The 26,614-nt window shown below is 54.0% G+C and overlaps 1 protein-coding gene across 1 annotated transcript in view; it reads right to left on the minus strand.

Annotated features, from left to right (window-relative positions):
• ARHGAP23 (Rho GTPase activating protein 23) overlaps positions 1-26,614 on the minus strand; it is a 68,187-nt gene that overhangs the window by 13,856 nt on the left and 27,717 nt on the right. The window contains exons 3-17 of the mRNA XM_023525532.1: positions 24,621-24,648; positions 23,072-23,167; positions 22,794-22,872; positions 22,575-22,629; positions 18,320-19,484; positions 16,545-16,700; positions 16,217-16,328; positions 15,980-16,037; positions 14,569-14,712; positions 9,176-9,472; positions 7,839-7,900; positions 7,475-7,605; positions 6,733-6,854; positions 6,220-6,375; positions 2,604-2,682 (exon numbers count right to left, since the gene is read on the minus strand). Of these exons, the coding sequence (XP_023381300.1) occupies positions 2,604-2,682; positions 6,220-6,375; positions 6,733-6,854; positions 7,475-7,605; positions 7,839-7,900; positions 9,176-9,472; positions 14,569-14,712; positions 15,980-16,037; positions 16,217-16,328; positions 16,545-16,700; positions 18,320-19,484; positions 22,575-22,629; positions 22,794-22,872; positions 23,072-23,167; positions 24,621-24,648 (2,740 nt within the window). The remainder of the gene's footprint in view (positions 1-2,603; positions 2,683-6,219; positions 6,376-6,732; positions 6,855-7,474; positions 7,606-7,838; positions 7,901-9,175; positions 9,473-14,568; positions 14,713-15,979; positions 16,038-16,216; positions 16,329-16,544; positions 16,701-18,319; positions 19,485-22,574; positions 22,630-22,793; positions 22,873-23,071; positions 23,168-24,620; positions 24,649-26,614) is intronic.

Genomic DNA, 26,614 nt, shown 5'->3' on the forward strand with positions numbered 1-26,614 from the left:
CAAGCTGTGATGGCCTCCCCCTGTCCACCACACCCCAAGGGGGCTCTCAATGCCATATCCTAGTGGGCCTGTAATCCACCCTCTAACTGACCCCCTTGTACAGATGGAGAAACTGAGACCAGAGTGGAGAAGAGCTTCTCAAAGTCACAGAGAGAATTGGTGGCACTGGAATCTGGGCCTCTGGGCCTCTGGGGCAGTGGTGCTCTCCCAGTCCAGTCTGCATTTTTCCTAACAGCATCTCTCGTTCCTTACCAGCTTCCGTAGCGTCTTCATCCGCTCCCTCGAGTCTTCAATGCGATTGGCCTCAATGAAGTCATTGTATTTGTCTAGAACACAGTGAAGACCCTTTAGAGAAGAGGAGGCAGCCCCTTCTTCCACTTTCAGGGTGGGCGGCTTCCAGGCTGACAGCCCTGGCTGGCCGAGGAGTCCCACGCTGTTCCAGTTTCGGGGGGCTTCGTGGCCTTGTGTTCATGTGACCAAACCCACCACAGGTGTACTCAAGTGTGCACCTGACCTGGGTGTTCATTCGAGAAGAAATAAAACCTGAGCTAAATGCTAATATTGGAAAAGGAGTCCTTGCACCATTCTCCAGGACAAGACTACCACGAGGTCAAAGAGGTTACTTAGAAAGACAGGGGCCTTTCAGCCTCCAGACACTCCACCTCACCTGTGTCAGGATTCCCCCAGCTCCCTTCAGAAGTCCATGGGGAACTTTTAAAATGGAACATGGTTAGTTTATTCTAAAATCCATCTGGATCAGTAAATGCATAAGGACAGCCAAGAATATTTTTTAAAGGAAGAACGATGGGGGAGGATTTGCCCTATCAGAGATCGAAACACACTGAAAAGACAGCACAGGTAAAGCAGTGGAACTGGTAGGGAAAGCTGAGCGAGGACAGGGGCAGAAAGGAGGGAAACAGGCCATGTGGATCTTTACTACATGATAAAGGCAGCCCTTCGAATCAGCGAGGAAGGGTGAAGGCGTCAGTAAAGGTCCCTGGGACAATTAGCTGTCTTGTTCTAACAAACATCATACACATTTAACTGCATTACAGGGCCAAATAGAAAAATTATGAAAATATTAGAAAAACTGAGAAAACAGTTTTATAATCATAAGAACTTCCTAAACATGAGATGCAGAATCCACGAAAGATTAACAGCTTTGACGACACTTAAAATAACTGTTTTCAATTTCTCTACTGAAAAGTTAAAAGGCAAATGGAGGACCAAGATAAATATTTGCAAAAACTAACCAAAAATGAATATCCACAATATACAAAAGCTTGTCTCCTACAAATCAATATGAAAAAAGACAGACAAGCCAATAGAAAAATGGGCATAGAGTCCAAACAGGCCATTACAGAGAAAAGAGAAAAGAACAATAAACTAATGAAAAGATAGTTAATTTCCCTAGTAATGAGGAAATTGAAAATAAAAACAATAATAAAATGCCATTTCCCCTATCTGATTAGCAAAAGTTTAAAATATTGATAACATTCAATGTTGACGGCAATGGGGAAAAGGCCGCGCTCTCTTACACTGTTCGAGGGGGCGTGGACTAGGGCCTGCTTCTCAGAGAGCCACTTGACATTAGCTTTCAGAAATGTTCAGGACTTTGGCCTAGCAATTTTCCATCTAGGACTCTACCTGAGAACAATGACCCAGGCGTGCAGGGACACACTCAAGAAAAGTCATTGCAATGCGTTTTATAATACCAAAAATTTAAGACAACCTAAATATCCATCGATAGGGGAGTGATTAGACAAACCGTAGTCCATTCAGACTATGAAATACTATGTGGTGGATTTAAAAGAAGAATGAGGTAGAGCTCTTTGTACTGACATGAATGAATCTCAAAATAACAAGCCTCCCTTGTTAAGATCACCCAACCAGTAGTGGGCTGGCGTCCGCTTACACTGGCTCCTGAGAGTCAACTGCATTCATCTCTTCCCAGCTCCGTGCTGGTGACAGTATATCAGTGGCTTGAAATCAGCCATGATGGAAGATATTTATTTATACCGTGGAAATTGGAACATGCTACAGATCAAAGCTTTTTTCCTGGAGAGCCAGATGTTAATATTTACCAGTATACCACTGAACGCACCCAACTCCAGACCCTATGTGTGCATGTGTCTCTGTCATAGTGTCAGAGGGTCTGGAAGGAAACACGACAGGTTGGGAATAAGTGTCTCGGCAAACGGTCAAGAGCTGGGCTCTGGAGCCAGATGCCTGGGACCAAGTTCTGTCTCCAACACTTACAACCTATGAGACTTTGGGCAAGTCATTTAACCTTTCTGTGCCTCAGTTTCCTCATCTGTTAAGTGGAGATGACAGTACCTACTTCCTGGAGTTGTAGGGAGTAGTGCTTGGCACATAGGAAATGCTCGGAATGTTAGTATAACCTCAGGAGACAGAGTGGGAGAATGACAGACTTTTGTGTTTACTTTATTTGTACCTGTACTATCTGTTTTTTTACAAGTATATATTTTTTTGTATTAAAATAAAAACCTAAAAAGTAAAACCAACAAACTCAATTTAAAAAGCAGTCAGAGTGCAGGAGAGACAGGTGTCCCTCCTCCCATCCTCCATGAGTTCCTACTCACCATCAGTGAAAAGAGGCTCAGGCAGCTTTCGGAAGAAGGACTTGAGTAGGCTGCTGATCACATTGAGGTCTTGCCAGCGCTGGGAAGAGGGCAAAGATGTTAGGCCACAGGCAGGCCAGGTACCCAAAACCCCAGTCCCCAGGTACCCAAAACCCCAGTCCCCAGGTCCCAGGCCAGCCTAGGCCCGGCCCACGTGCCCATGCCTCCGTGCTAGTCCAGTCCAGTCCAGTCCAGCTCAGCCCAGCCCAGCCCAGCCCAGCCCAGCCCAGGCCCTTCCTGGGATCCACTCATGCCAAGCTCTTCCCAGACCAGGGGGATTTCTGCACTAAGAAGATTCACTGGGGACAGCAGAACAGAGTCCCCAGCTTGGTCCTAGCCCCCAGGCCACTTGGCCCCAGCCTCTCTCTGCTCCAGCCAGCCCCAGGAGCTCCAGCATTTGCCACCTACAGAAAGTACCAGGTGCCTTCTTTGGTTCAGGCACTGTGAGGGACAGAAGTAAGCGAAACTCACCCCCATGCAAGCCTGCCCATTAGACTTCCACTGTGCCTGGTAGGGCCAGATCCTGCTTCTCAGTGCTCCCCATTTATCGGAGAGTCATCCTTAGACCACCCCCACCCCCATCCCTGACATAGCACGTGTTCATGCCCGGTGCCTTCCTGTCTCAGGCCCTTCGCACTGTGCTCTGAACTCTCCGCACCCTGCCCTCCACATGGCTGGCTCCTCATCCTGTCTAAACATCACCTCTTCAGAAAGGCCTGCTCTGACTGTCACAGCTAAAGTGGCCATCATTGCCGCTGCTCTGTCATCTGTATCACAGCCCTGACTTCGTTTCTTCCACGGCACTTACCACAATGTCATTATTGTACACATTCGTTCCTTTGTTCCTGCCTATCTCCCTGGCGTTGGAACTGTAAGCTCCATGGGTGGCAGGGCCCTATCTGTCTTATTTCCCACTGTGTTTCTATCACCCAGCTAGCTCTGTTAGCCTGGCACTTAAAAGGTCTAAGTCAGTAGTTCTTAACCAGGGCGATTCTGCCCCACCGGGACATTTGGCAATGTCTGGAACCATTTTGATTCACAGCAGGATGGGGGAGCGGCAGCCCTGGCATGTAGTGGAAAGAGGCCAGGGATGTTGCTAAACTTCTTCCAATGCACAGACAACCTCCCACAACAAAGAATTAATCTGTCCAAAGTGTCAAGGTTAAGAAAACTGGTGTAAATAAATGTTGAATACCAGAATGAATAAAAAACAGCCGAGGTATTTTCTCTTTGTCCACCAGGGGGCACCATCACCCTGCACAAAGTCAAGGATAACACCCTTGTGGGAACAGTTCAGAGTAACTCACGCTCAGAAAGCAACCTAGTAGCCTCAACTGAGCCTCAACAGAGACAGGCAACTTCAAAGACACACAACTCAACAATATACATGCTTGTTACAATGAATCCATAGCTTAACGCCCGACTATCAAAATATACTACCTTCCCTACAGGCTCAAGAGAAATTAGATTCACCCTGCAAACAATGCTTAACTTCCAGCACCCTCCCTCCCCAACAACAAATGACACCACTGATGTGTAAGACAAAACCACACACACTCAATACACTTGCACACCCACACCCTGGGCTCTCTTCTCCCTCCTAAGGCCCAGATAATGTGCTTTGGTGCATACTTTACCCCTACCCAATGCAGCACCTGCACACCTCCCTCCATTATCCCCTGGCCCTGATGTATGGGCTCTTCTCATCTCCCAGCTGCCAAACCCAAGGCCTTGTCCTGTCCTTCTTGACTCCTCCTATGTGCAAGTATCTCCCCTCATCTCCATCCTCACCTGAGTTCCCCTCTCCCTCTGCCCGCTCAGAGCCTCTCCCTCGTATCCCTGGTGCCCACCCTCCCTCTGAACAGCAGCTCCCTCCATCGACTTACCTCCATGCCCCAGTATGACCCCATGCCCACTCTCCAGGCCACTCCTGGTCTAGTGCCTGATTATGCCATCACACCCATGTGAGTAACGTACCATCAACTCAAATCCAATGGGGCCACTACCTGACACAGCCTCCCTCTCCTGTCCTATACCCTAATTTCTTCCAGGGATAGATAGAACCAGCCCCTAGTTCAAATTCTTGCCCATCCTTCCTCTCTCTCATGCAACCAACTCCTAGAGCTTCTCCTATCCTCCTTATTCCCCTGGGACCACTGAGTCCTCCTGACCCCTTGCACTTCCAATATATCAGTAATTTCTTTCCTAGACTCCTGCTCAGGGCCTTCCTCATTCATATCCATTAGGTATAAGCTAAAGCACTATTCTTTCTCAAACCTCACTCTCATTTATGCTTTTCCAGCTGAAGAATCATCAAAGGCTCACTATTCCATTAGATCAAGGTCAAAGGCTTCAGTGAAGCCATGAAAATCCCTCTCTTCCCTGCCCTGGGCCAAGCCCAGGTGGTAGGTTCATTCTCTGTCCTGACATTCAGATTCTTCTCTGGGATTTTGGAAAATCCCATCGTGCCTTGCCTGGGCTGCCTTCTTGTCCACCTGCTCTCTCCTATTCATCCTTCAAAGATTCGAAAATTCAAACCTACCATCTGCTCCAGCCCTCAGCATCTTCTCCTTCCTCATCACACAATCTGGTCCTCATGAGAGATCAGCCTTTTCTCTTGCCCACGATTTCACACATACTTCTCTCCCCATTCCCTTCCCAAGGGCAGGAAGACTGTCATGTATCACATGAGGCTTCACGGTATGTGACTCATGGGACTTCACTGCCCAGATATATGGTTTTCCAAAAACCTCTTTTTCAGCAGCCTCTTTTGTCAAATGAAATCGTATACGAAAACCCAATAGAGAGAGGTTTCTCTAATTCAAGCACAGATGGGGGGGTCTTGACCTGGCCCTGGTCTCCCACAGCACCTCTGGGGAAACTTGTGCTTCTGGAAAACATAATCTGAGAAACACTGGCCCTGCCGAAAACTCTTTTAAGTGTGGCTGTCATGTCCCTTCAATGAGCTGGTCTCTTCTCATCCGATTAGCTTCTTCTATTCCTGTGTTGCAGTCCCCCAAATTGCTGACTGCTCCAGAAAATACCATATACTTTCCCTCTTCTAAGCCAGGGACTTGCAAACCATAGCCCATAGGCTAAATCCAACCAGCAGCCTGTTTTTGCATGGCCCTTGAGCTAAGAATGGATCTTATATTTTTAAAAGATTGTGAAAAGAAAGAAAGAGAGAAAGAGGAGGAGGAAGAAGGTATGCAACAAAGACTATATGATAATCAAAGCCTAAAATATTTATTACCTGGCTTTTTACGGAGAAGGCGCGTTGAACGGCGGCAAACCTTCAGAGTTCATGCCTTTGCCAGGGCCATTCCTTCTGCCTGGAATGCCCTATCCTGGCTTTCACTGGCTTTTAGTGAACTCTACTCATCCTAAGGCCCAAAACTCTTGTTGCCCTCAAGCCTCTGCCTCAGGGCTCCCCAGGCCATGATTGCATCTATCTTTCAGCCTCCGCTAAGGGGATGCTTATCCCCAGTGGTGCCCAGCACATCTCAGGGTACAATGAACACAACAGACACACACACCACCTCAGCCCTCTCCCCAGCACCCCACCAGCTGCACCCACCTCATCCTGTAGGTTGATGTCACCAGGCCCACGGTTGAGCTGCTCCTGCAAGCTAGACACCACTGCATTGTTGCCTGGCACTCGGTAAATGCCCGTGGACTCCAGTCCCCGAGCCTCCACGATGCGACAGCATGCAGCCACGATCAGGGGGACGAGCTAGGGACACAGGCAGGTGGGAATGTTAGAGAATGTGAGGGCAGCATTCTCCACCAGTGGGCCGGAGGAAATAGAAGGCCCAGATGAGGACAATGCAAGGCCCAGCTGCTGCCAGGAACCCTATGGGGGGACAAAGGCCCTCGCTGCCTCCAGTTTCAGGCCTAGAAATAACACCCAAGCCTTGCTCTGGTCTGAGAAGGGGTCAGAGAATCTGGGCTCTGCCTCAGCAGTGCTGTTCCTTTCCTGGGCTTCCCAGCTGTGTCTGTAAGGAGAGGACGACAGCTACTTCCAAAGTCCCTTGCAGCTCTGACTTCTGTGCCCTCTTTTCTGCTTGCTTTACACTGTGGCGGGACCTACCTGGTTCTCTGTGGCTGGCTGGCACTCCTCGAGCCGGACTCCAAACGCCCTGGGGGCTGCCTTCTTGTTCTTCTTGATAATATTGATGCCCCAGGGGCTTTTGGGGATGGCAACACTGTCATCTGAGGGTGGGCAGAGAGGGCCAGAGTAAGCTGGGCTAGGGGAGGGGCAGCAGCCAAGCAGCCACATTCACCCGCCACATCCACATGTGTTTGGACATGTGGGGACTCCATGAGAGAGTCACCGAGATGCTGAGGGCCGATAGGAAGTTATATCCCAAGTACAAAGGCGGGAGGGATGAGGGTGTTCACTCCAGGGGAGAGAGGCCTCAGAATAATGTAAAGACTTGTGTGTGGCCTCCAAGGCTAACACAACAAGGTGAAAACCATAGATTCTGGTTAAGCCAAAGGAAGAACTTTCTAACAGCCAAAAGTGTGTGAAGATGGAAAAGCCTGCCTCCAGAGAGGACAAACCTCCTGTCCCTTGAAGGGATACGGCAGAGAGTGGATCACTACCCAGCAGAGATGTCTTAGAGGGAAATCAACTCCAGGCCCTTCAAGCCCCTGAGACCCTAAAAGCAAACGCACGTGGACAGACACACCCACAGAGATACACACACACACACACACACACACATGCATGCACACACACTCACAGGCCCTCTCCTCCCATGCAGACCGACAGAGTTGACCCCCACCCTCCCACCTCCATGCATATCACCCCCTTAGCAGCCACCTCTTACCCTTGCTTCCTGCAGGCTGGTCCTGAGTCCTGAAGCCACGTGCCGCACTCTGTTTGAGGAACTCAGACTTGAGGCCCCCCAGGCCACGAGAGCCTTTGGGGGAAGAATCAGCTTTAGGCCCAGAGCTATGGCTGTATAGGAAGAGGAGAAGAAGAGGGGTCTTCATCTGAGTGACACAGCATGCCACCTGCCCTGGCCTCTCCCCACTTTGGACCTCCCCTTTATCCCTGGAGGCCTCATGTCCACCCTCTCTGTCCAAAGCAGATGGCAACTCAGGGGCTGTCCTCTAGCCTGGAGGTGAACCAGGAGGACAACCTCTGCCCCATTGCATGGCCAGGACTGCTCCATGAGAGCTGGGCCTCACCTCACTTTTCGGTAATCATTAAGCTTCTTGCTGATCAGAGCTTGATTGGCACAGCCGGGGTCCTGAAGGAGGGGAAAGAGAAAGCAGATGCCATCAGTGCCCACAGTCAGCCTGCCACAGGGCTCATCCCTGACCCCTGCCTTGGCCTCCCTTCCCCTCTCCTCCATCTGCCAACTGGAGGGCACAGACCCTGGAGCAAGAAAGACCAGGGTTGGACTCCCAAGCAACCGCTCATCAGCTGTGTGACCTTGGGTAACACACTTAGCCTCTCTGAGCCTCAGTCTCCTCAGCAGTAACATGGGGGGATGTAATATGGCAAGTTCAGGTTTGGGGTGCAGAATTATGCACACAGCACTCCTTGTACTCCTGCCAAGACCCAGGGAGGTGGCCTTTGAAGGACAGCTATTGTGACAATGAAGGTGACCTGGGACCCCTGACAGTGTCCTGATAGGGACATACCCAGACAGGCCTCCCAGAGCAAAGGCCCAGATTCCAGGTCCTTTCCTCCCTGCAGTGAGGAAAGACAATGTCCTGCAGGCAGAGCCTGCTTCAGTGAGAGGATATATCCTCAGCAAGAGGGTCTGTGGCCTAAGGCTGTGCACTAGCCCTCCCCCCGCCACTTGTGGCAAGGACAGGTGCACACCTAGACCGAGCCCCAAGCCCAGGACCCCCAAATCATTTTGTGCAGGTGTGCTGAGGGGATAAAAGGGGGTGAGTGGAGGTGGAAACCCCAGCCCAGGCGCCTGGAATGCAGCTGCCCAGGAAAGGGCATCATTTTTAAAATTCTCCCAAAGTCTCTGCCAAAGCCTTGGCTCAACCCCTGCTGCCTGCTGCCAAAGGCCAAGCCTCTTGGCCTCCTCCCAAGGTCAATGTGTTCATGTCCCTGCAGACAGGCCAGCCCTGTCAGAAGGGCCAGCCACAGTTCTGGCACAGGGGCCCCTCATTCTGTAACACACTGCTTAGTAGACGCGCAACACCCCCCTTCCCCCCGGAACCTGCAGCAAGAAGCCAAGGCTGGCCTGGAGCTGACCTCTTGGTGTTAGAGTTGCCCAAGGCAATCATAACAATAACAATAATAATTACTGTAATTCCCACAGTTATTATTACTGCCAGTCATGGCATACTAAGGACACTGGGTGCTCTGTGAGTCACTGTGCATTTTCTTTTCACACCAAATTCAAGGTTGGGTACAGATGTAAGGTGTATCCCTGTTAGCCTATTTTATGGATTAGGAACTGAGGCTCAGAGTGGTAAAGATAGGTCCGCAGCAGGTGAGAGGTGGCCCTGGGGCCTGCCCTGGCCTCCCTGGCTCCGCCGGGGCTGGGCCAGGCCCTCACCTCGCCCTCGGCCCTGCTGTTCTCTCGGATTGCTCTGATCCAGCCCAGCATGTCATCCCGATCCTCAGCCTGAAAGAGATATTCACAGAAGTCAGCGGTGGTCAGCCGGAACACGTGCCTCCTCTTGGTCTCGCTGTAGGAGATGTCCACCAGGCAGGAGCCGATGCAGACGGGCGCCGCCTCGTCCTCCCCTGCCGCCGCCGGCCCGGGCCCCCGCCGCTCCTTGCTCAGCAAGAGGGAGCGCGCCCGCAGCGCGGCGTACACCCGCTTCCACTGGCGCAGGCCGCCGCCCGCTTTCTGCAGGGAGACACGAGGAAGGGGGAGAGATTGGAGGGGGAGGGTATGAGAGGCTAAGCCTGCCCTCCCTGCCCCCAGAGCCCAGAGGGCCCTAGGAGCTGCAGACAGTGGACAGTAGTGGGAACCCCCACCCCACTGGCCACCAGGAGACCCCCTGCTCCACTGCCTCTGGAACCTGGGGCAGCCTCCTGCTCACAGTCTCCCAGCTCTCTCAGCCCCTCACTTGCCAAGACACCTGTACCCATCGTTCTCAGTACCCCCCAGGGGGTACTAGCATCTTTAAATACTAGCATCAGCACTAACCGGGTGTTGGCAATGCCCCAGAGAACCAGCAGGGACCTTGGGAGGGCAGCCAGGCCCCACCCAGCACGAGCCACCTTACGAAAAAGTCCTTGTAAAGTCAATCCCAGTCCACATGTGCTCTCCCTCATAGCAAAACTGGTCAGGAGTGTCAACCACACTTGCTCTCCCTGCTTTTTTGCCTCTCGCTCAAAACTCCACATAGCACCCCTTCCCAGGAAGTCACTCATGAGGTCACCCAGGCACACCATGTTGCCAAAGCCTGTGGCTGCTTCCTGGCCCTGCTCGGCCCTTTCCTTAACCTCTCTGCAGCATCTGGCCATGCCTTCCCTCGTCAAACCCTTTCTTGGCATCCGGGACCCCTGGTCCGTGGCTTTCCTCCTAACTCCATTCTTCTCACTCTTCTCCCTCCCTTCCTTCCATCATTTCCTATGCCAGGGTGGTTTTCAACCCTGGTGAATCACCCCCAGGGGACTTTTGTCTGGAGACATTTTCAGTCGTCACACCCGGGAAAGTGCTAGAGCATCTAGTAGGTGGAGGCCACGTCTACTGCTGAACAGCCTCCGATGCACAGGACAGCCCCCACGACACAGATCATCCAGCCCCAAGTGTCAACAGAGCTGAGGTTGGAACCCTGCCCTAAAGGATGGGGAGCTCTAGAACTTCGTCCTGGACTCCTCTCCCCCTATGACGTCACCTAGCTGCTGATGCTAAGTTCCAGTGCATCCCTGCCCTAGCATCTCCCTGAGGCGCCCCACTCTGCCCCCCGCCGTCCTGGTCCTGTACCTCCTGCTCCCTGCACAGAGTCTCTCCTTGCATGGCCCACAGGCACTGCTCACTATGGGGCACTTGATTTTCATGATCAAACCTGTTCTCTACTGCCCCACCCCCATCTTTTCCAGCTCAGCAAATCCACCCAGTTGCCCAGAAACCTGAAAGTTGCCCTTGACTCCTCCCTTTTCCTTACCCTTGACATCCAACCCATCAGGAAGTCACAACTTCTGCTTCCCAAATGTCAAAAATGTCTTCATTTCCCCTGCTACTACCTTGTCCATGCCATCAACATCTCTTGCCCGAACAACTGCACAAACCTGCCCAGTCTCCACTCTTGCCTCCTGCAATCCATTCTCCGCCCGGCGGCTCCATCCTTTCAAACTGTAAACGAAGTCACGTCTCTCTCTTGCTTAGAATCCTCTCATGGGTTCCCACTGCCCAGGGAATCAAATCTAAGGGTTTTGTGATCTGGTCTCTCCCTCTCCAAACCCACCTTCTCTCCCTCCCTCTTCCTCACTACGTCAAGCCATGGGGCGTCTCCAGTGAACAAGCCAAGCCCCTCCTTTCCTAGGGCCTCTGCACTTGCCGTTTCTTCGGCCTGGAGCCCCTTCCCTCGCTTCTTCACGTGGCTGCCCGCTTCTTGCCCTTCAGGTCTGAGCTCAAATATCACCAACATCACCTCATCATCGAGGCCTTCTGTGACCATTTTCTTCCTATGGGCGGGCCTCCCCCTCACCCCCTGCTGCCCCATCCTCACAACTTAAAGGCAGTCACGTCACTCTGTTCGTTTTCCCTGAGTGCTTACTGCAATCTCGGGTGATGCTGGTTGTGAAATTCTCCAATATATGGTAAGATCCTGAGGGCAGAGAGCTTATCTGTCCTCTCACACTCACAGCCCAGAGCCTAGAGCCTCGAGAGGGACAGGTGAGTTCTCATCAATATTTTCTGAAAAGATGGAATGATCATCCTCACAGCAGCCTGAGGGCAGGGGCTCCATCTCAGACTGAGGGCTCCTTCCTCTGGCAGGTAGCCCACCTGCTACTCCACACCCAGCATGATCCTTTGCCCTCAGAGCACACCCGGTGAGAAAACTGTGTGGCTGCCAGGTGAACACAGCCACAGCTGGCCGTGAGCCCTGCCCACCACAGATCTGGGGACCTAAGCAGCATCATCCAGAGCAGGAGACAGCAGGGCCCTCTAGGAGAATTTTAATGTGGGCTGTGGGTGGTGGTTGGTGGAACGCTCCCGTGAGGTAGTGACAAGGGTGGTCCCTTGGGACTGAACCAGGAGGTGACCTTGGACAAGTCAAGATCCCTCCCCTGGCATCAGTGTTCCCTGTTGGTAAAATAAGAGGTGAACTAGCTGGTCTCTAAGGTTGCATCCAGCTCATATGCTGGGTCTGTGGCTGCAGGAGCATGTCTCACACACACACACCCCACCATCTGACAGTAAATGTCTCTGAAAGAGACTGGGGGATGGGGAAGACACCCAGGAAAGGCTGGACTTGTAGGAGCAGACAACATCTGGCTGGCAGTCAGGACCCTAGACAGACCAAGGGCCTGAAGCTGACTTGAGGATCCCTCTCCTAACTCCCAGGCCACAAGGCTAAAGGGATGAGTAAAATCAGGTTCTGGCCAGGATGGGAGTGGAAGCCCTTGTCATCCAGAACTAGTCAGTGAGCATGAAGGGGCCAGCTCTTCTCCCTGCCCAGGACACTGTGTCTGGGCTGCCAGGACCCACCTAGAGCTGGGGGACAGACTACCTGGCCGGCAGGAGTAGCAGTTCTCACAGGCCTTCTGAGGGGCTAAAATGTTTGGCTGTAGGGTTTGACCACACCTGGCTCCCCTTCCTCAGCCAAATAGCTGGCTCTGGCTGCCCCTCCTAGGTCACCCCTCCTAGGTCTACTCCATCTTTCTGGCTCTCCTCCTTGGCCACCATCCCCTGCTTCCTCTCAAGGCACAGCCTATAACTTGCCCTCTCCCTTTGTGCTTCTCAACCCTGGCTGCAGGTGCTCGTGCACATCCTGATGGACACATGCCCTCCCCAGGTGGGCCTCCCTCCTGAGTGCCACACCATCAGAGCCTCTGTCCCCAGAACACCTCCACTCTCAGACTCTACAAGGCCCCAAAGGAACCTCTTGGCTTCTCCTCCAGTGCCTGTGGCTCAGGAGAGGATCCCATCAACCACCACCCACAGCCCAGGCGAGCACCCCAGGAACCAGTACCACCTCCCTCATCCTCTCTCACCTCCCAGCCATCGGCAAGCCCAAACCTTCCTTCCCCTTGAATCTCTCTAAACTGTCCCCTCTCCTCGGCCCCATGCCACAGTCTTGGTCAGGGCCCCACCCTTGCTCACCTGGACAACAGCGGTGGTGGCATTGTCTCTTCCTGTCACAGACGCAACACTTGCCTTCTGGGATCATATACTTTCTACCCCCCGCCCCCATTTAAATCCCTGCCAAGACTTGCCCTGAGTGATGAGGCCCTTGAGCAGGCAGCCAATTCCCCAACTTGGCTTCTACCTCCTGCCCTGGATCCCAGCCACCCAGCACCTCCTCCCACCTTTCTTCCAGACCATCCAGGAGCACATCTCCCCTGTCAGACCTCTCCCCTCCGTCCCAGCTTTGTAGATTCTCATACACCATTCGTGTCTCACCCACCCCGCCGAGGCTAGAGGCACCTACTGTATATTATTGCTCTGGACGCCCCTATCATAGTAGTCAGGCACTGGTATCTGTTATGCAACCTGAGCTATTTCTACTCATCATGAACCCCGACAGGGCAGGACTGGCCTGGCTCCCTCACCACGAGATCCCCAGAACCTCAACTGAGAATCAGGGCAGGCCAGGCCCTTAGTCATTATCCACAGACTGGATAGGGGCATGGATGAGTGCCAGCCCTGCCTGGATGACACGTCTCACTTGACTCTCAGCCCTGGGAGTAGAATAACATTGTCCCATCTTATAGATCAGAAAAGTGGGGCCAGAACTTAAGGGAGTTGCCCAAAGCCTTATGCTTGATAAGTGGCTAGGCAGGAATTCCAAGTTTATCTGACTTCAAAACTTATGTTCTTCCCAGGTACAAGACCCCGAGAAGGCAGGGCAGAACATTTAAATGACAGCAATAAGCAGAACAGCAACTCCCCCATGCCAGGCACTGAGTAAACCCTTTTGCTTAGATTATCTCATGCAATCCTCAGCAATAGGCATATGAGCTAGGGATTATTATTAGCTCCATTTACAGATGAGGAAACTGAGTCATAGGCAAGGGAGTCACCGAAGCTTCCCCAGCAATTCGTGGTACAGGCAAAAGACAAGCCCGGGTTATGCTAACTGCTCTACTCAGCTTTGCCTGGGCTGCTTGGAGGGACAGTGACGGGGCTGCCTCTCCTCTCTCCGCCTCAGACATGACCGTGGCCTGGAATTTGGAGATTCATAATCCATGGACCAAGGGCCCTACCTTCTTCCATTTGGACCCTGATTATCTCCCCCCACCCTCAGGCCCAAGCCCCCTTCATCTCTCACCTGGATCTCTGGGGCAGTCTTCTTGCCCCCACTTGGGCCCTCTCTAATTCACTCCCCAGAAGCCACATGAAAGTTGCCCTTAGGATAAAGACTTAAACCTTTGCTGGCCTTAAAAGGGCTGACTTCTGCTTTCTTTTGGGGCCTAAGCTCCCCTAAGAGAACTGCCCTGGCTTTGCTCCTTTGTTTTCCATGAGCCCCAGTGGCCATTTTGGGGGGATCTTCCAAAGAAGGATCACTGTGGGATGGTTTTGTCAGAATTTCAAGCACAACTTGATCAGATCCATCTCACAGCACTGACCACCTCTCTGGCTCACCTCTTTTCCATGGGTTCCTTAGGTCCCCCAGGAAGTTCTTCCTAGCATCTAACCTCTACCCCTCATGCTACAGCCTCAGCCAGTTCTGGTTCTCTTTGGCTCCGGAGGCTGTGGGGTGAGAAGCTGAAGAGTTCTGCTGGATTCAGCTTCCATTCACCTTCATCTCATTCCTCCATCCATCTTACCTTCCCCTTCTTGGTGAGGACCTGCTTATAATACAACCACCCTTCTCTCCTGATATCGCTGAAGGTCACGTCTGAGAGATCAGAAGTTGAGTGTCGCTTAGAAGGGGCATCGGCATCTTCGGAAGTGCCCCAGCTATCCAAGGACTGCAGCAAGACAAGAGAGGGCAACTTAAGGTGATTCCCGCAGTGCCAGCATCTCAGGAACCCCATGGACCACTTACAGCCATACAGGCCTGGTGCGTGCCTGTGCTAGGCTCTGCTGTGCTATGCGGCCTCATAGGCCTTGCTTGCCCTCTCTGAATCATTTATGTTGAGGTCATGAGACGTACGTGCTGGGGAAGCCAGAAAGAAGGCTTTGACCTGCAGACCACATGCCTCGCCACACCAAAATAGCCAATTTGGAGACTCCTTTAATTTTATAGACTTGAAGGAATTAAGGAAACAGAGGAAGTGATTGTGTCAACATAGAGTTAAATAAACAGAGGAAGTGGGAACATCAACAAAGATTTAGTTAGTGTGGCAGGTAGTTATGTCCACAAAGAGTTAAACAGAGGAAGTGATAGTGTCAACAGGACTCCAGCCGCAGAGGCGACATGTCAAGGGAGAGTTAAGTAAGCAGAGGAAGTTATAAGGAATAAGCCAGGTGACGATATCATCAAGGTGTCAGGCAAACCAAAGATATTGAGAGTTTGAAATCAAGATGGCTTTTCCAGTCCATCCATAATCAAAGAATTAAGGCCATTTCGGAACTATGTCTCCCCAGTTTCTGTGGCTGGAAACTCTAGCTTCTCCATCACTCTCAACTCTGTGTCTCCCCTCCCCTCCACAGTCCCTGTGCCCTGAAGACACCATGCAAATACTGACCAAGTGCCTCCCTGGTGCAGGCACTGTTTTAGGTAGTCATGGAGATCAAGCAGTGAACAAACCAAATGAATTCCCTGCCCTGGTGGAGCTTAATTTCTAGCTGGGAGACAGGCAAGAAAGGAGATGGATGTATCAATCACAGAACCTAAGAAGTGCTGAGGGAAAAACATAAGGTAGTGAAAGGAGGCATGAAATGTCAGGGGTAGAGGCTGAAATTTCAGAGAAGGCCAAAAAAACAAAACAAAACATGAAGAAAGTAAAAAAGTCAGTCATGTGGCTAGAGGGGGCGTGGAAAGGGCATTCTAGATGGAGGAATGACAAACGCAAAGGCCTCGGCTGGGAGGGTGCGTAGTGTTTAAGTGATGACGGAGCCCACAAAAGAGGGCAGGGCACGTGGTTGACATGAAGGCGAATGGGTACCGGGAGAAAGGAAAGGACAGGAAACAGAGGAGCCCATTTTAGATCACAGAGGCTCTAGGCCTGGACCCTACGCCAAGGGTCCACCCCAGCACTATGACACCCTTGCCCACAGATGCATGCTACTCACCCCATCAGTGAAGAAGCTTCGAAGCATCCTCAAGCTGGGTACTCGGTTTGGCAGGCGCCTGGGAAGCGAGGACCGAGTGTGAGGGATGTGGAAAACAGGACACGCCTGCCAAGCCCCAAGGCTCAGAGGCCTTCCAGGGAGGGAGCTTAACTGCCCTGGTGTTTAAAGGACCCCAGGACTGGGAGCCCCGCCACGGCCCCGTCAAGGTGGCTATGATGACCCCACCCCTGTCCTCACCGCAGAGCCCTGCCCTCGTCCCGGAAGGTGTTGAGCCCATCATCGCAGGACTTGGAGCGTTCTGTGGTGATGGCCAGCAGGTAGGAGGAGCGGCGGCCGGCCTTGATGCTGCCTGCAAAACCACCCACATTGAGCCACAGGGTTAGCAGGGCCACAGGTTTGGGGCTTCCCCATCTGGGCAGGGCCAGGAGGTGACTCTCCCCTTGGAGCCCCAGGAGGAGCCGAAACCAGTCGGAAGAGGCAAGACATCGGGTAGCAGGCCCAACAGACACAATGGGGACCAGGCAGCAAAAGAGAAGGTGCAGCTGAGGATGTGAGGAGCACTTACTGCAGTCTTGGGAGTAATGGCGGCCCAGGGCAAAGGTGAAGGTTGGGGAGGATGGGCTGGTGCCCAGGATGGGGGCCGAGTTCATGGCGCTGGAGACAACAGCGGAGGCAGGGACGTGCTTGGCTTGCAGGTCAATGCTGGGGCTGGTAGGCTCATCTGCTCGAGTGGAGGGAATGGTGGGTGAAGGTGGCAGAAAGCTGAACCTGCTGGCCCCCCACCCCCAGCCTTGCCTCCAGGCCCAGACTGCATCCCTAAGGCCCCTCAAGTCCTCCAGGGCCCTGCTGAGAACATGCCCACAGCTAAAGGTGCCCCACCAACCAGACAGTGGTCACAAAGGCTCAGCCCATGCCTCCCGCATCACATTGAGGGCACCTGGCGTGGAGCTGGGCCATCCTCCTTAGACCAGGCTCCTGAGGGCAGGGACTGTGTCTCCCCCACCAGCCTGGGAGCTTCTTGAGGATAAAGACCATCTCCAACATCAGTTGGGGGTTCCTTGAGGGCAGAAGCTATGTATCCCTCTCAGACTGGGAGTACTTTGAAGTAAAGACTTCACATCCCCCTCAGACTGGGAGCTACTAAGGCTGCATCTGCTCATTCAAACTGAAAGCTGGATCAGGGAGGCCAAGGCTGGGTCTCCTCTCCCTCACTCTCATTAGCTACCCTACAGTCAGCTCACCACTCACAGCTCCAAATACTATCTCTTCTGGCTCCCGGTCCCATGATCTGACCTCTGATCTTTATCGCAAGCCCCCAGCCCATCCTGCTCCCACAGGTGCCTCATATTCAGCAAACCCTAAACCTTTTCCTGTCCCACTCCCTCTCATTCCCAAATGGAAGTGAGGCACCACCCTCCAGCTGGGCTGAAAACCTGAAAATCACCCGGCCTCTCCACTCTCCCTTATCAAACCTCCATTCTAGAAGCAGCAAGCCTTCAGTATTTCCTCTGCCCTCAGGATAAAGTCTGAACTCCCCAGAATCTGACAAGGTTCCTCTGGACCCATTCTGATGACCCAGAAGGGCATCTTACCGCTATCACTTTAGAGTCTTTGCATATTCTAGTCTCTCTCCCCGGACATTCTTCCCCTAGCTAACTCCTCGTTCTTCAAGGCTTAGCCAAAATCTCCTTTCTCTAGGATTCTCTCCTTGGCCACCATGCCCCAGTCTAGGCTATATGGCCCTTCTCCATCTCCTAGAGCTCCCTGTACTCCCATCACACACCCATCCCACTGGATTGTTCTTATCTAATCATTTGTCGCTCTGTTGGACCATACACTCCAGGAGAGCATGGAGCCTAGCACAGTGCCTGACACAAATACTTGATGGATGGATGGAAGGATGGAGGGTGGATGGAAAGAAGGGTGAAAGAAAAGACTGATAGGAGAATGAAAAGGAGGATGGACTAAATGAATGAATGAGCAAAGGAAAAAGGGAGGAGGGAAGGGAGAAAGGAAAAGTGGATGGATGGATGAATCAATGGAAGAAAAGAAGGAGGGAGGAAACGAGGGAAAAAAAGAAGAAAAAACAGACAGATGGAAGGAAAGAGGGAGGGAGGGAGGAGGAAAGATGGTTCGAAGGGTAAATGAATGGAAAGATGACAGAAGAATGCAAGAGGGGACAAGAAGAATGGACGCATGGATGGACGAATGGATGAACAGAGAAATAGGCTGATCCCATCAGCATCCAAACCAGAGTTTACCAGTGGTGAAAGGTGGGTGTGGTACGACAGGGCACAGACAACCAAGTCTCCCAAGACAGCCCCCTGCACCACCACTCACCAATGAAGGGGATGGAAGCCAGAGAGTCTTCAGTAGTGGCCAAAGGGGCCACCTTCCTGCCCAGGCGTTCCCCTCGCCCACTAGTCTCTGGCTCTGGGGACTCGTCACTAAACCCCAGGTTCATCTGCCTTGCAGGGGGCAGCTGGATCTTGCGGCCCGTTGGAGGCTTCTGCCTCAAGACCACCTCCTCTCGATGATCCTCGGTAGGAGGCTCCAGGCCCCGGGCACTGGGTTCTGGCCGGATAACCCTGGATGGTTCAGAGGCCTCCGGTAGGAATGGTGCAGCAGATTGGGCCAAGTTGAAGGTGGGCAGCCCCCCAAAGGGTGAGTCCCGGAAGGAGAGTGCGTGCAGGAGGCCAGTCCGGCGCTGGAATGATGGGCTGTAGCTCCGGTACCCAATGTATCCAACATCATCCAGGCCCTGCAGACCAGGTGGGGGCAGGGCCTGGGGCCCGGGCAGGTCCCTGGGTTGGCAGGCAGGGGTCCGGGCAGATGGACGCTGGGAAGACCAGCCACAGCGCTCAAAGCGGGGTGACACCAGTGCCCCTGGCCCCAGTGCCTCGGCTGAGTGGGAGGCCCGGCTCAAGTAGTCATCTGAGCGAGCTCGGTGCCAGCCCTCCTGGCCCAACTGGCTCAAGGCACCCTGGGAGGTGGAGCAGGGCCACTGGCGGTGGGCAGTCACATCCTCCAACCGGTCCTGGGAGGCACTGCGGGCCCGAGAGGGCATGGCGGGGCACCGTCTCTCCCCCGCCCTGCGGGGTACCTGGTTCGACAGCCAGTGTGACAAGGCCTGCTGGCACTCCTGTCTGCTGGGGAGCACTCGGCTGCCAGGCTCCGGGAAGGCACGAGGTATCCGGGGCTCCGAGGGGAGGTGGGGGAAGGCACCAGGGCTGGGGCGGGGCTGGCTCATCCCCAAGGAAGGGTTGTCCAGATGGGCGCGGGCAGCAGATGGGACTCGGGATCCCGGGTCGCTCCAGGCAGCAGGACTCCGGGGGTCACTAGGAAGTGCTGAGAGGGGCTCAGGCACCATAGTGGCCCAGGTGGAAACCCGGGCTGGTGAGGCGTAAGTCTTGCGAGGGTAGCAGATTGGGGGCGGCTCTGGGATGCTTCGGGCCTCTCCAGAATACGGCTCGTTCCCCTTCAGGTAGGCATCCTGGGAGTAGGCCTGGCCGGGGACAGAGGCAGGTAAGCAGAGCTGGACAGGTTCCACAGGGCAGGGCTACAGCAGCCCTGGGAAGTCAGGACACCAGTGAAGGGGACTGAAGGGAGAGGACCAAACAAGGGGAGTCCTGAATGGATGGGGGTAGGACGGTATGCTCCAAGGAGAGTAGGGGGGACGAAGAAATAAGAGGCCTTTGAGAGTCACACACAAACACATACTCTCTCTCTCACACACACACACACACACACACACACACACACACACACACTCACTCACTTACTAGAGAAAGAGCCAGGATTTCTCTAAGACTTATGACAAGGACTGTCTCTAGCCACAAACATTCCAACATCTGTTTTCTGGGGTCCTCCCCCATGCTGGCCTCAGCCTCCTCCCTGTTTCCTTATGTCCAACGGTGCCCATAGCCCTTCGGGCAGAGTTGGGAAACCCCATCAGAGACCAGTCAAGGTGGCAGATGACAGAGAAGGAAGTCAGCTAAGGGGTGTGTCCAGGGTGGAGTGGGGGGGCTGGGGGGCAGGCTGAGCTGGGAGAGCCCAGCTGTCCCATCACCCCTAGATGGGGAGCCAGGGGCCTGCTTCCTGGGCCACCAGGGTAAAGAGGCACTAGCCCACATCCATCTCCCCCTGGACCAGGCTTCGGGGAGGGGCCAGAATGGCTGAGGGGCCTCGGGCCACCTCCCACCACCCAAGGCCTGGAATTTGGTGCTGAGAGCTGAGGCTGATGCTGCATTGCTGAGGAGTGACAGGGCCAGCGCCTAGGCCGGCCAAAAAAGGAGGCAGCCCCCCCTCCCCCGCCAGAGGCCCATGGCCCTGACCTAGTCTGACCCTTGATGGGCTGCCCAGGGGGCCTATCTCAGGAGAAGTATCAAAGGGTGGGAGGGTGAAACCAAACACACACACACACACAAACACACACACCACACTACACCACAGGAGACACAGGAAAATACCCACCCAGAGACACACTTACACATACATAGTGAAACACAATGAAACACACACACAGATAACTACATCTTCAGTCCAGGGCACACGCATCTTGTGACAAGGATGAGCTAAACCACACCCCTGCACACTCAGCCCCCTTCCGAATAACACACTCAGGCCAGGGACACTCACATACCTCTCCTTCCTGTCATCCTGCCGGATCCGAGGGCTCCCCGCATCAACGCGGTGGCGGCAGCATCCCGCCGGCCCCCGCCCTCCCCCCGCTCCCCGCTAAGCCCCGCTGACCACTGCGCTGGTCCTGGCCTCCACCAACTCCCCACACCCCCAGTCTGCCCTCCCTGCGGCTGCTTTCAGCCCCCACCGGCTTTCTCGGCTGGCGGGAGGAGGAGGAGGGAGGGAAGGATGGGTGTGGAGGGGCCTCCTAGCGTCGGCAGTGGCGTCAGCAGCTGCCTCAGCCCCATTGGCCTCCAGCTTTGGCTCCCAACCACAGGAATGCCTGGGCCCCACCCTCTGGCCTGCCCCAGATGAGGGGGGCCAATGGAGGCCCCCAGCTACTGACATCTGGGGCTGCTCACCCAAGCGGGTAGCAGAGGTCCAGGCTGCTGCCCTCTCCACCCCTTGCCCCTCTAAGGGGACATGCCTAGGTCCTGCTTGTCACCCCCTCCCATAGCTTGCCTCTCCTCAGCCTGGGAGGGGGGAGGTGTATGAGCAGGGCCTTTGAGCCTTGTGGGGAGCCATCTACTTCTCTGGGCTCCCGTCCTTGGCTCCCCCTCCCCAGGAAGGGCAAGGGGACAATTGAGGTCAGGGAGTGGAGGTTCCCAGAGGGGCATGGTGCCAAGCATGGCACTGTGATTACAGGATTATGAGAATACATCCAGGGCAGAAGCCAACATGGCCGCTCTCAGGGCCTCCTGGGCTTGGCCCTTGGCCCTCTCTTGAGGAGCAGTGACCTCGGGGCCAAGCAAGGTGGCATCTGGCTGAGACCCATGAGATCAGGGAACTGGGCACTGGACAGAGAGGACCGCCCTGAGCTCTGGGCCAGGGCCGGAAAGGACACAGATAGACAGCATGCATATGTGTGCATGGAGTGCATGGGGTAAACAGGTACACATGTGAGGGCAGGGTATGCTGCATGCAATGTCTGTGGTACCTGCTGTGTGTGACAGGCCCGATGCTGAGTTCTAGGTGTGCTGAAGTGCCTACGGGGGCAGGGGCGTTCGGACTGCGCATCATGAGTGCGTAAGGTTTGGTTACTGTGATATTGGTGAGCGCTTACTCCTGTGTTAGCCTGAAGCACGCTGTGTAGGCAGACATACTGTGACAACAGCAAGCATTTGTGATGTCCGTGAGCGTTCACATGGTGGTGGTGAGAAGTCTGAGTGTGTGTGTTGTGGTACACTGTGCAGGTGTTGTTTTGTGGGGAATGGAGATGCTGAGGAGTGTTGTGCTGTTATGATTGTGGTGCGCTGTGACGTTTAAGGGGGTTTGCATGGTAGCGAGTGCCTGTATGCAGCACTGAGGGTTTGTGTGTGGTGGCACATGCCTGGTGCAGTGTTGGGTGCACTGTGTCTATCACGTACTGCAGTGTATGGTGAGCTAGATGAAGGGGTGCTGCAAGGTTTTGTTGGGTGGCTGTGTATCTGGGATGTTCTGCTTGTATATTGAGTGGTGTGAGGTGTGTTGTGTGAACAGGAGCACATGACAGTGGAGTGCGGTGGGGTATGCTGTGTGTGCATGGACACAGCTATGGGAGACACACTCACTCTGGGCCAAGCAGGGATGGGGTGCAGAAAACAGGTGTCCCACAAGATCTGACAAGAACACGCCAGTCTGGCAGGGCCCGCTGGGCCACCCTCCTTCCAGATACCCTGGCAGGAATCCTGCCTGCCAAAGCTGGAGCCTCCCTCTCCCCCAACACAGAGCAGTCCTGAATGAAGCAACAACCAGCCCCAGCCCAGGGATGGGCCTGGCATCCTTGATGGGGCAATGCTGGGTTGGCACTGCCCCCTCTACTCTCTTTTCTGCCTCCCAGAGGGGCCAACGCAGGAAGGAGGACCAAGGAGAAAAGCTGTACTCTGGCCCCCAGGCCCCAGGGGTCCTCCACCTCAAACAGCAGGGCAGGACTCACCAGCTGGAGGATGTCCTCATCCTTGGGCATGATGGAGAGCTCCAGAGTATCATCGCTACAGAGACAGGGCAGGGGGTCAGGCCCGGCTGAGGCAACAGGGTCTGAGAGAATAGGGATCCTGGTCGCCAGGGCACCCTCAGGGCCAAGGGGGAGGGGTGTGCAGGAACTCTGTGAGTGGGCAGGAGCTATTATGGGAGAAGAGAGGCAGGGGGCGCTCACCTATTCTGGATCAGAGCTATGACCTGGGAATAGGTCTTCCCAATGACGCTCTCTCCATTCACCTTCACCAGCCGGTCTCCTGGGGACAAGGGTCAGGGCCACATGTGAGCAGGCCAAGGGGTATCGATGGCCCCACCTGAGAACACTTGTACCTGGGATGGATGACGGTGGGGGAGGGGGAGACAGGAGCCTCCCCAACACCCAGATCCAAGAATCCCAGAGGATAGGGAAAAGGAACTCAGAAGGGTGCTACGAGCCTGGTAACTGGGACAGCTCACCTGTGCGAAGCCCCGCCCTATGGGCAGGGCCCTCATCCTTCACATTCTTGACAAAGATGGTATCCATAGGCTCCAGGCGGTGCCGGGGGGAGGGTCCTGGTGAGCATCAGCCAGGTTAGCTGGGGGGGGCTGCTGAAGGTCACACCCATGCACAGCTACACACACAGAGGACACACGCTCAGAGAATGATCACACTCACAGACACAAACACAGAGCCACACGTCCACAGGAACACACGCATGTACAGAATCAGACAAAGAGGCCAGACTCCTGGGAGAATGAAAACCTACGTGGACGAAAACCTACGTGGACACAGCGTTGCTCTTTACGCCTCCTGTGTCCCAGGACTGTGCTAGAAAGTAGACCAAAAAGGACAAGAAGACCTGGTTCTTCTCCTTCTTAGCTCACTGTCTAGCACAGAGAGATAGATACACACATACACAAGTCACAAGACAAAGGAAAGTGTGCCATAAAAGAGACCACATCAAGCCTTGAAGATACACACAGCAGGGAGAGACACCCCCATACACAGGGAATGTCTATAGCCACAGCCCCCAGGGAGCTGCAGAAAGGCCCTGAAGTTCACAGATACCTAACACTCATACCTCCAACATTACATTAAACTCCAGCAATATTCCTCTGCTATTGTCCCTATGAGAGAAATGGGCCTATTCTAGGTCAGCTGGCTTCTCCACCACCACAGGCCTCTGTGACGGGGACTCAGAAAGACAGTGTCCTGATTCCTGATAGCTTCCCAGCAGAAGCCCAAGTGGCAGAGAAGGAAGGCTGCCTGTTCAAGGAGCTCTGCCTTGAATACCCCGGGGAGCCTGGGTGTCAGCAAGGGGCCCTTTGGGATAGCAAAGGTCACAGCCAAGGGAGCTAGGCTCATATCTGAAAAGATAAAGAATTCAGGTCTCACCTTATGCCCAACAGAACCCCAGTGTCTCTATTCCCAAGGACAGCCCTTGATCAGCTGCACCCCACCTCTCAGACCCTGCAGCCCCTGCTTGTGCCTCAATCTAGGCTGGGAATAAGTAATTCCAGGAGAGGGGCCAGGTCTTAGAAACCCATCTCCTCCCCAGAATGCAGCAGTTCTAACCTTTCTGGCACCAAGGACCAGTGCTCCTGTAAGAATCTAATGCCTGATGATCTGAGGTGGAGCTGAGGCGGTGATGCTAGCGCTGGGGAGTGGCTACAAATACAGATGAAGCTTCCTTAGCTCCCTCGCCTGCCGCTCACCTCCTGCTGTGTGGCCCGGTTCCTAACAGGCCAGTACCAAGCCACAGACCAGTACCAGCCAGCAGCCCAGGGGTTGGGGACCTCTGGTGAAATGGACAGGCCCAGAGGGAGACAAATGTGAGAAAAGAAAGGCAGGATAGAGAGAAAGTGAGCAGATGTGCAGAGTGGCCACACAGAGAAGAGAAAAGACAGGAACAAGCAGTTGAGGGTTGGGGGCACAGCAAACCAGGCTGACTTGGGGGAGAGGGAGAGAAACAGAAGCTGGAGGATGAGCCCCAGCCCTTGGGACCCACCACTTGCCAATCCTTACCTCTTCCTCGACCTCCATTTTCTTCCTCCTGCAGAAGACAGAGAGATGGGTGTGGGCCCCCTCAGTCCAGTGCTCAGCGGCACAGAGAGAGGCCCAGCTCCAGCTGGGTGGGCCCTTTCAAGTTCCTCCGCCCAACAGCCTCCCCTTTTATCTTCTTTCAACTAGCCCAGCACCCAGAGGGGGCAAGAAGGATGTCCACGAGGACACGAAGTCCCAGGCATTGTGCCCCATGACATGAGCTTTCTCTCATGCCTGCTGACCCCACCATGTCAGTATCTCAGTCATCTGAAAGCCCCCAATTCAATGGAGGACTCCCAACGCCTTCCCTTGGGAAGCTCGAACCAAACACACTAACACAGAGAGATGACCCAGACAGACACAGATAAGCAGACATGACGAGTCCAAACAGTGGCTATCGGTCTTAGAGAATGGAAGGGGAAGGCCTGATTAGAGTCCCTTTGGGGGAGGAGATTTTAAAGCCTGGAGGAAGGCATTCTGGGTGAGAGGAGTGGAGTATGCAGGCACTTGGTGCTGGAAATAAACAAGCGTATGTAGGACTGGATCGGCTGAGCTGAAAGAGAAAAAAAGTCAACACCAGCAAGCCACAGAAGTCAGACTAAAGCATTCGAGTCTGAAAGAGAGAAAGAGGGAGCTAGTGAAGGTTCTTGAGTGGGAGAGCAGATGTGAAAATAGCAGTTCGAGAAGAGGATTCTGGCATCTAGGTGCAGGGTTTAAAAAATGGAGTCAAGAAGACTCATGAGGGAGGTCTCTGAGATCATCCTGGTGAGTGAAGGGGAAGGGCACTGGATCTGGGGAGAGAATAGAAATGAAAGAAAAGAGAAGTAAAGAGACACGACGAGCCAGCAGAAGGTGGCATTTTCGAGCAGGATCAAACCTTTGTTGTCATCTTGTCTAACCCTCTCCACAAGTCATCCATTTTACAGATGACAGGGCGTGACTTGTCCAGGGCCACTCAGAGACTCAATAGCAGAGGCAGGGCTCAAACCCAGGACTCTTTGACATGCCAGCCAGGACAGGAAGGCCACTGAGCACTGCTGGAGAGTCCCTCTGCCACTACCTTCCTGTGTGGGGTGTGTGCCTGCTGATATGAGCTGACAGCACAGCGAGCGGGTGGCAGAGGCAGACAGATGCATTAAGACGGCTGAGTTCCCTGCAGGCTCCCTGTCCTGGGCAGGTTCTAGAAAGGGGTTAGAGCCTGTCTCTGACTTACTCTGCCCTGGGGTCTTCCAACACCCCATGTGAACCAGGTCTCTTGGAGACAGGTCTACCACCCAGCCTAGATCACTCGGGCTGCTCTTGTCCCCATCACCTCTCAGCAGGGATCCCTGAGAGAAGTTAGAAGGGGCCAGGACGGAGGGGCATTCTGGGGAGGGACGGAAGGAAAGACTGGAGATTCCAACAAACTAGGGGGCTGGTGTCCTTGGGCAGCAAGGGGTCGGGCAGTGCCTTTCCTAAACACCATCCGCCCCCGCTTACACTCAGAAGCATAGCTGCAGCCAGTGAAAATAGTTTATACAGGCCCCTCCAGATTCAGACATGGCTAGGAGAATTGCACAGCCATGTACACATGATGTGTATTTACAGACACCAATATGCACACATGTGTGTACATGACCAGCATAGTGTACATGCTCATGTGCCCACAAAGAACCATGCAAGCACACAGACACAGGCAGTGAAATTCAATGCCTCGGTTCTTTGGAAGTAGGACCAAGCTTCCCAAGGGAAAGTCCCCCAACAGCTGTGCAGGCTGGTCCCAGCCTTGGGGGAAGGGGAGAAACAGGTTCATTGACTCCAAAATAAATCTGTCTCCTCTGCTGCTGAGAGAGAGGTGGGGAAGGGAGCAGGGCCCTCCTGGAGAGCCATGGTTCCTGCCTAGGGGCCTCTCATGTCTTCTTGCACACCTGCTTCACTGTCAGGGACCCCTCCCCTCAGCCCACACTGTGTGGTGGGCTGAGCACCCCTGATTCCTG

Source organism: Pteropus vampyrus, unplaced genomic scaffold, assembly GCF_000151845.1.
Source record: "Pteropus vampyrus isolate Shadow unplaced genomic scaffold, Pvam_2.0 Scaffold570, whole genome shotgun sequence".
Classification (NCBI taxonomy): Eukaryota; Metazoa; Chordata; class Mammalia; order Chiroptera; family Pteropodidae; genus Pteropus; species Pteropus vampyrus.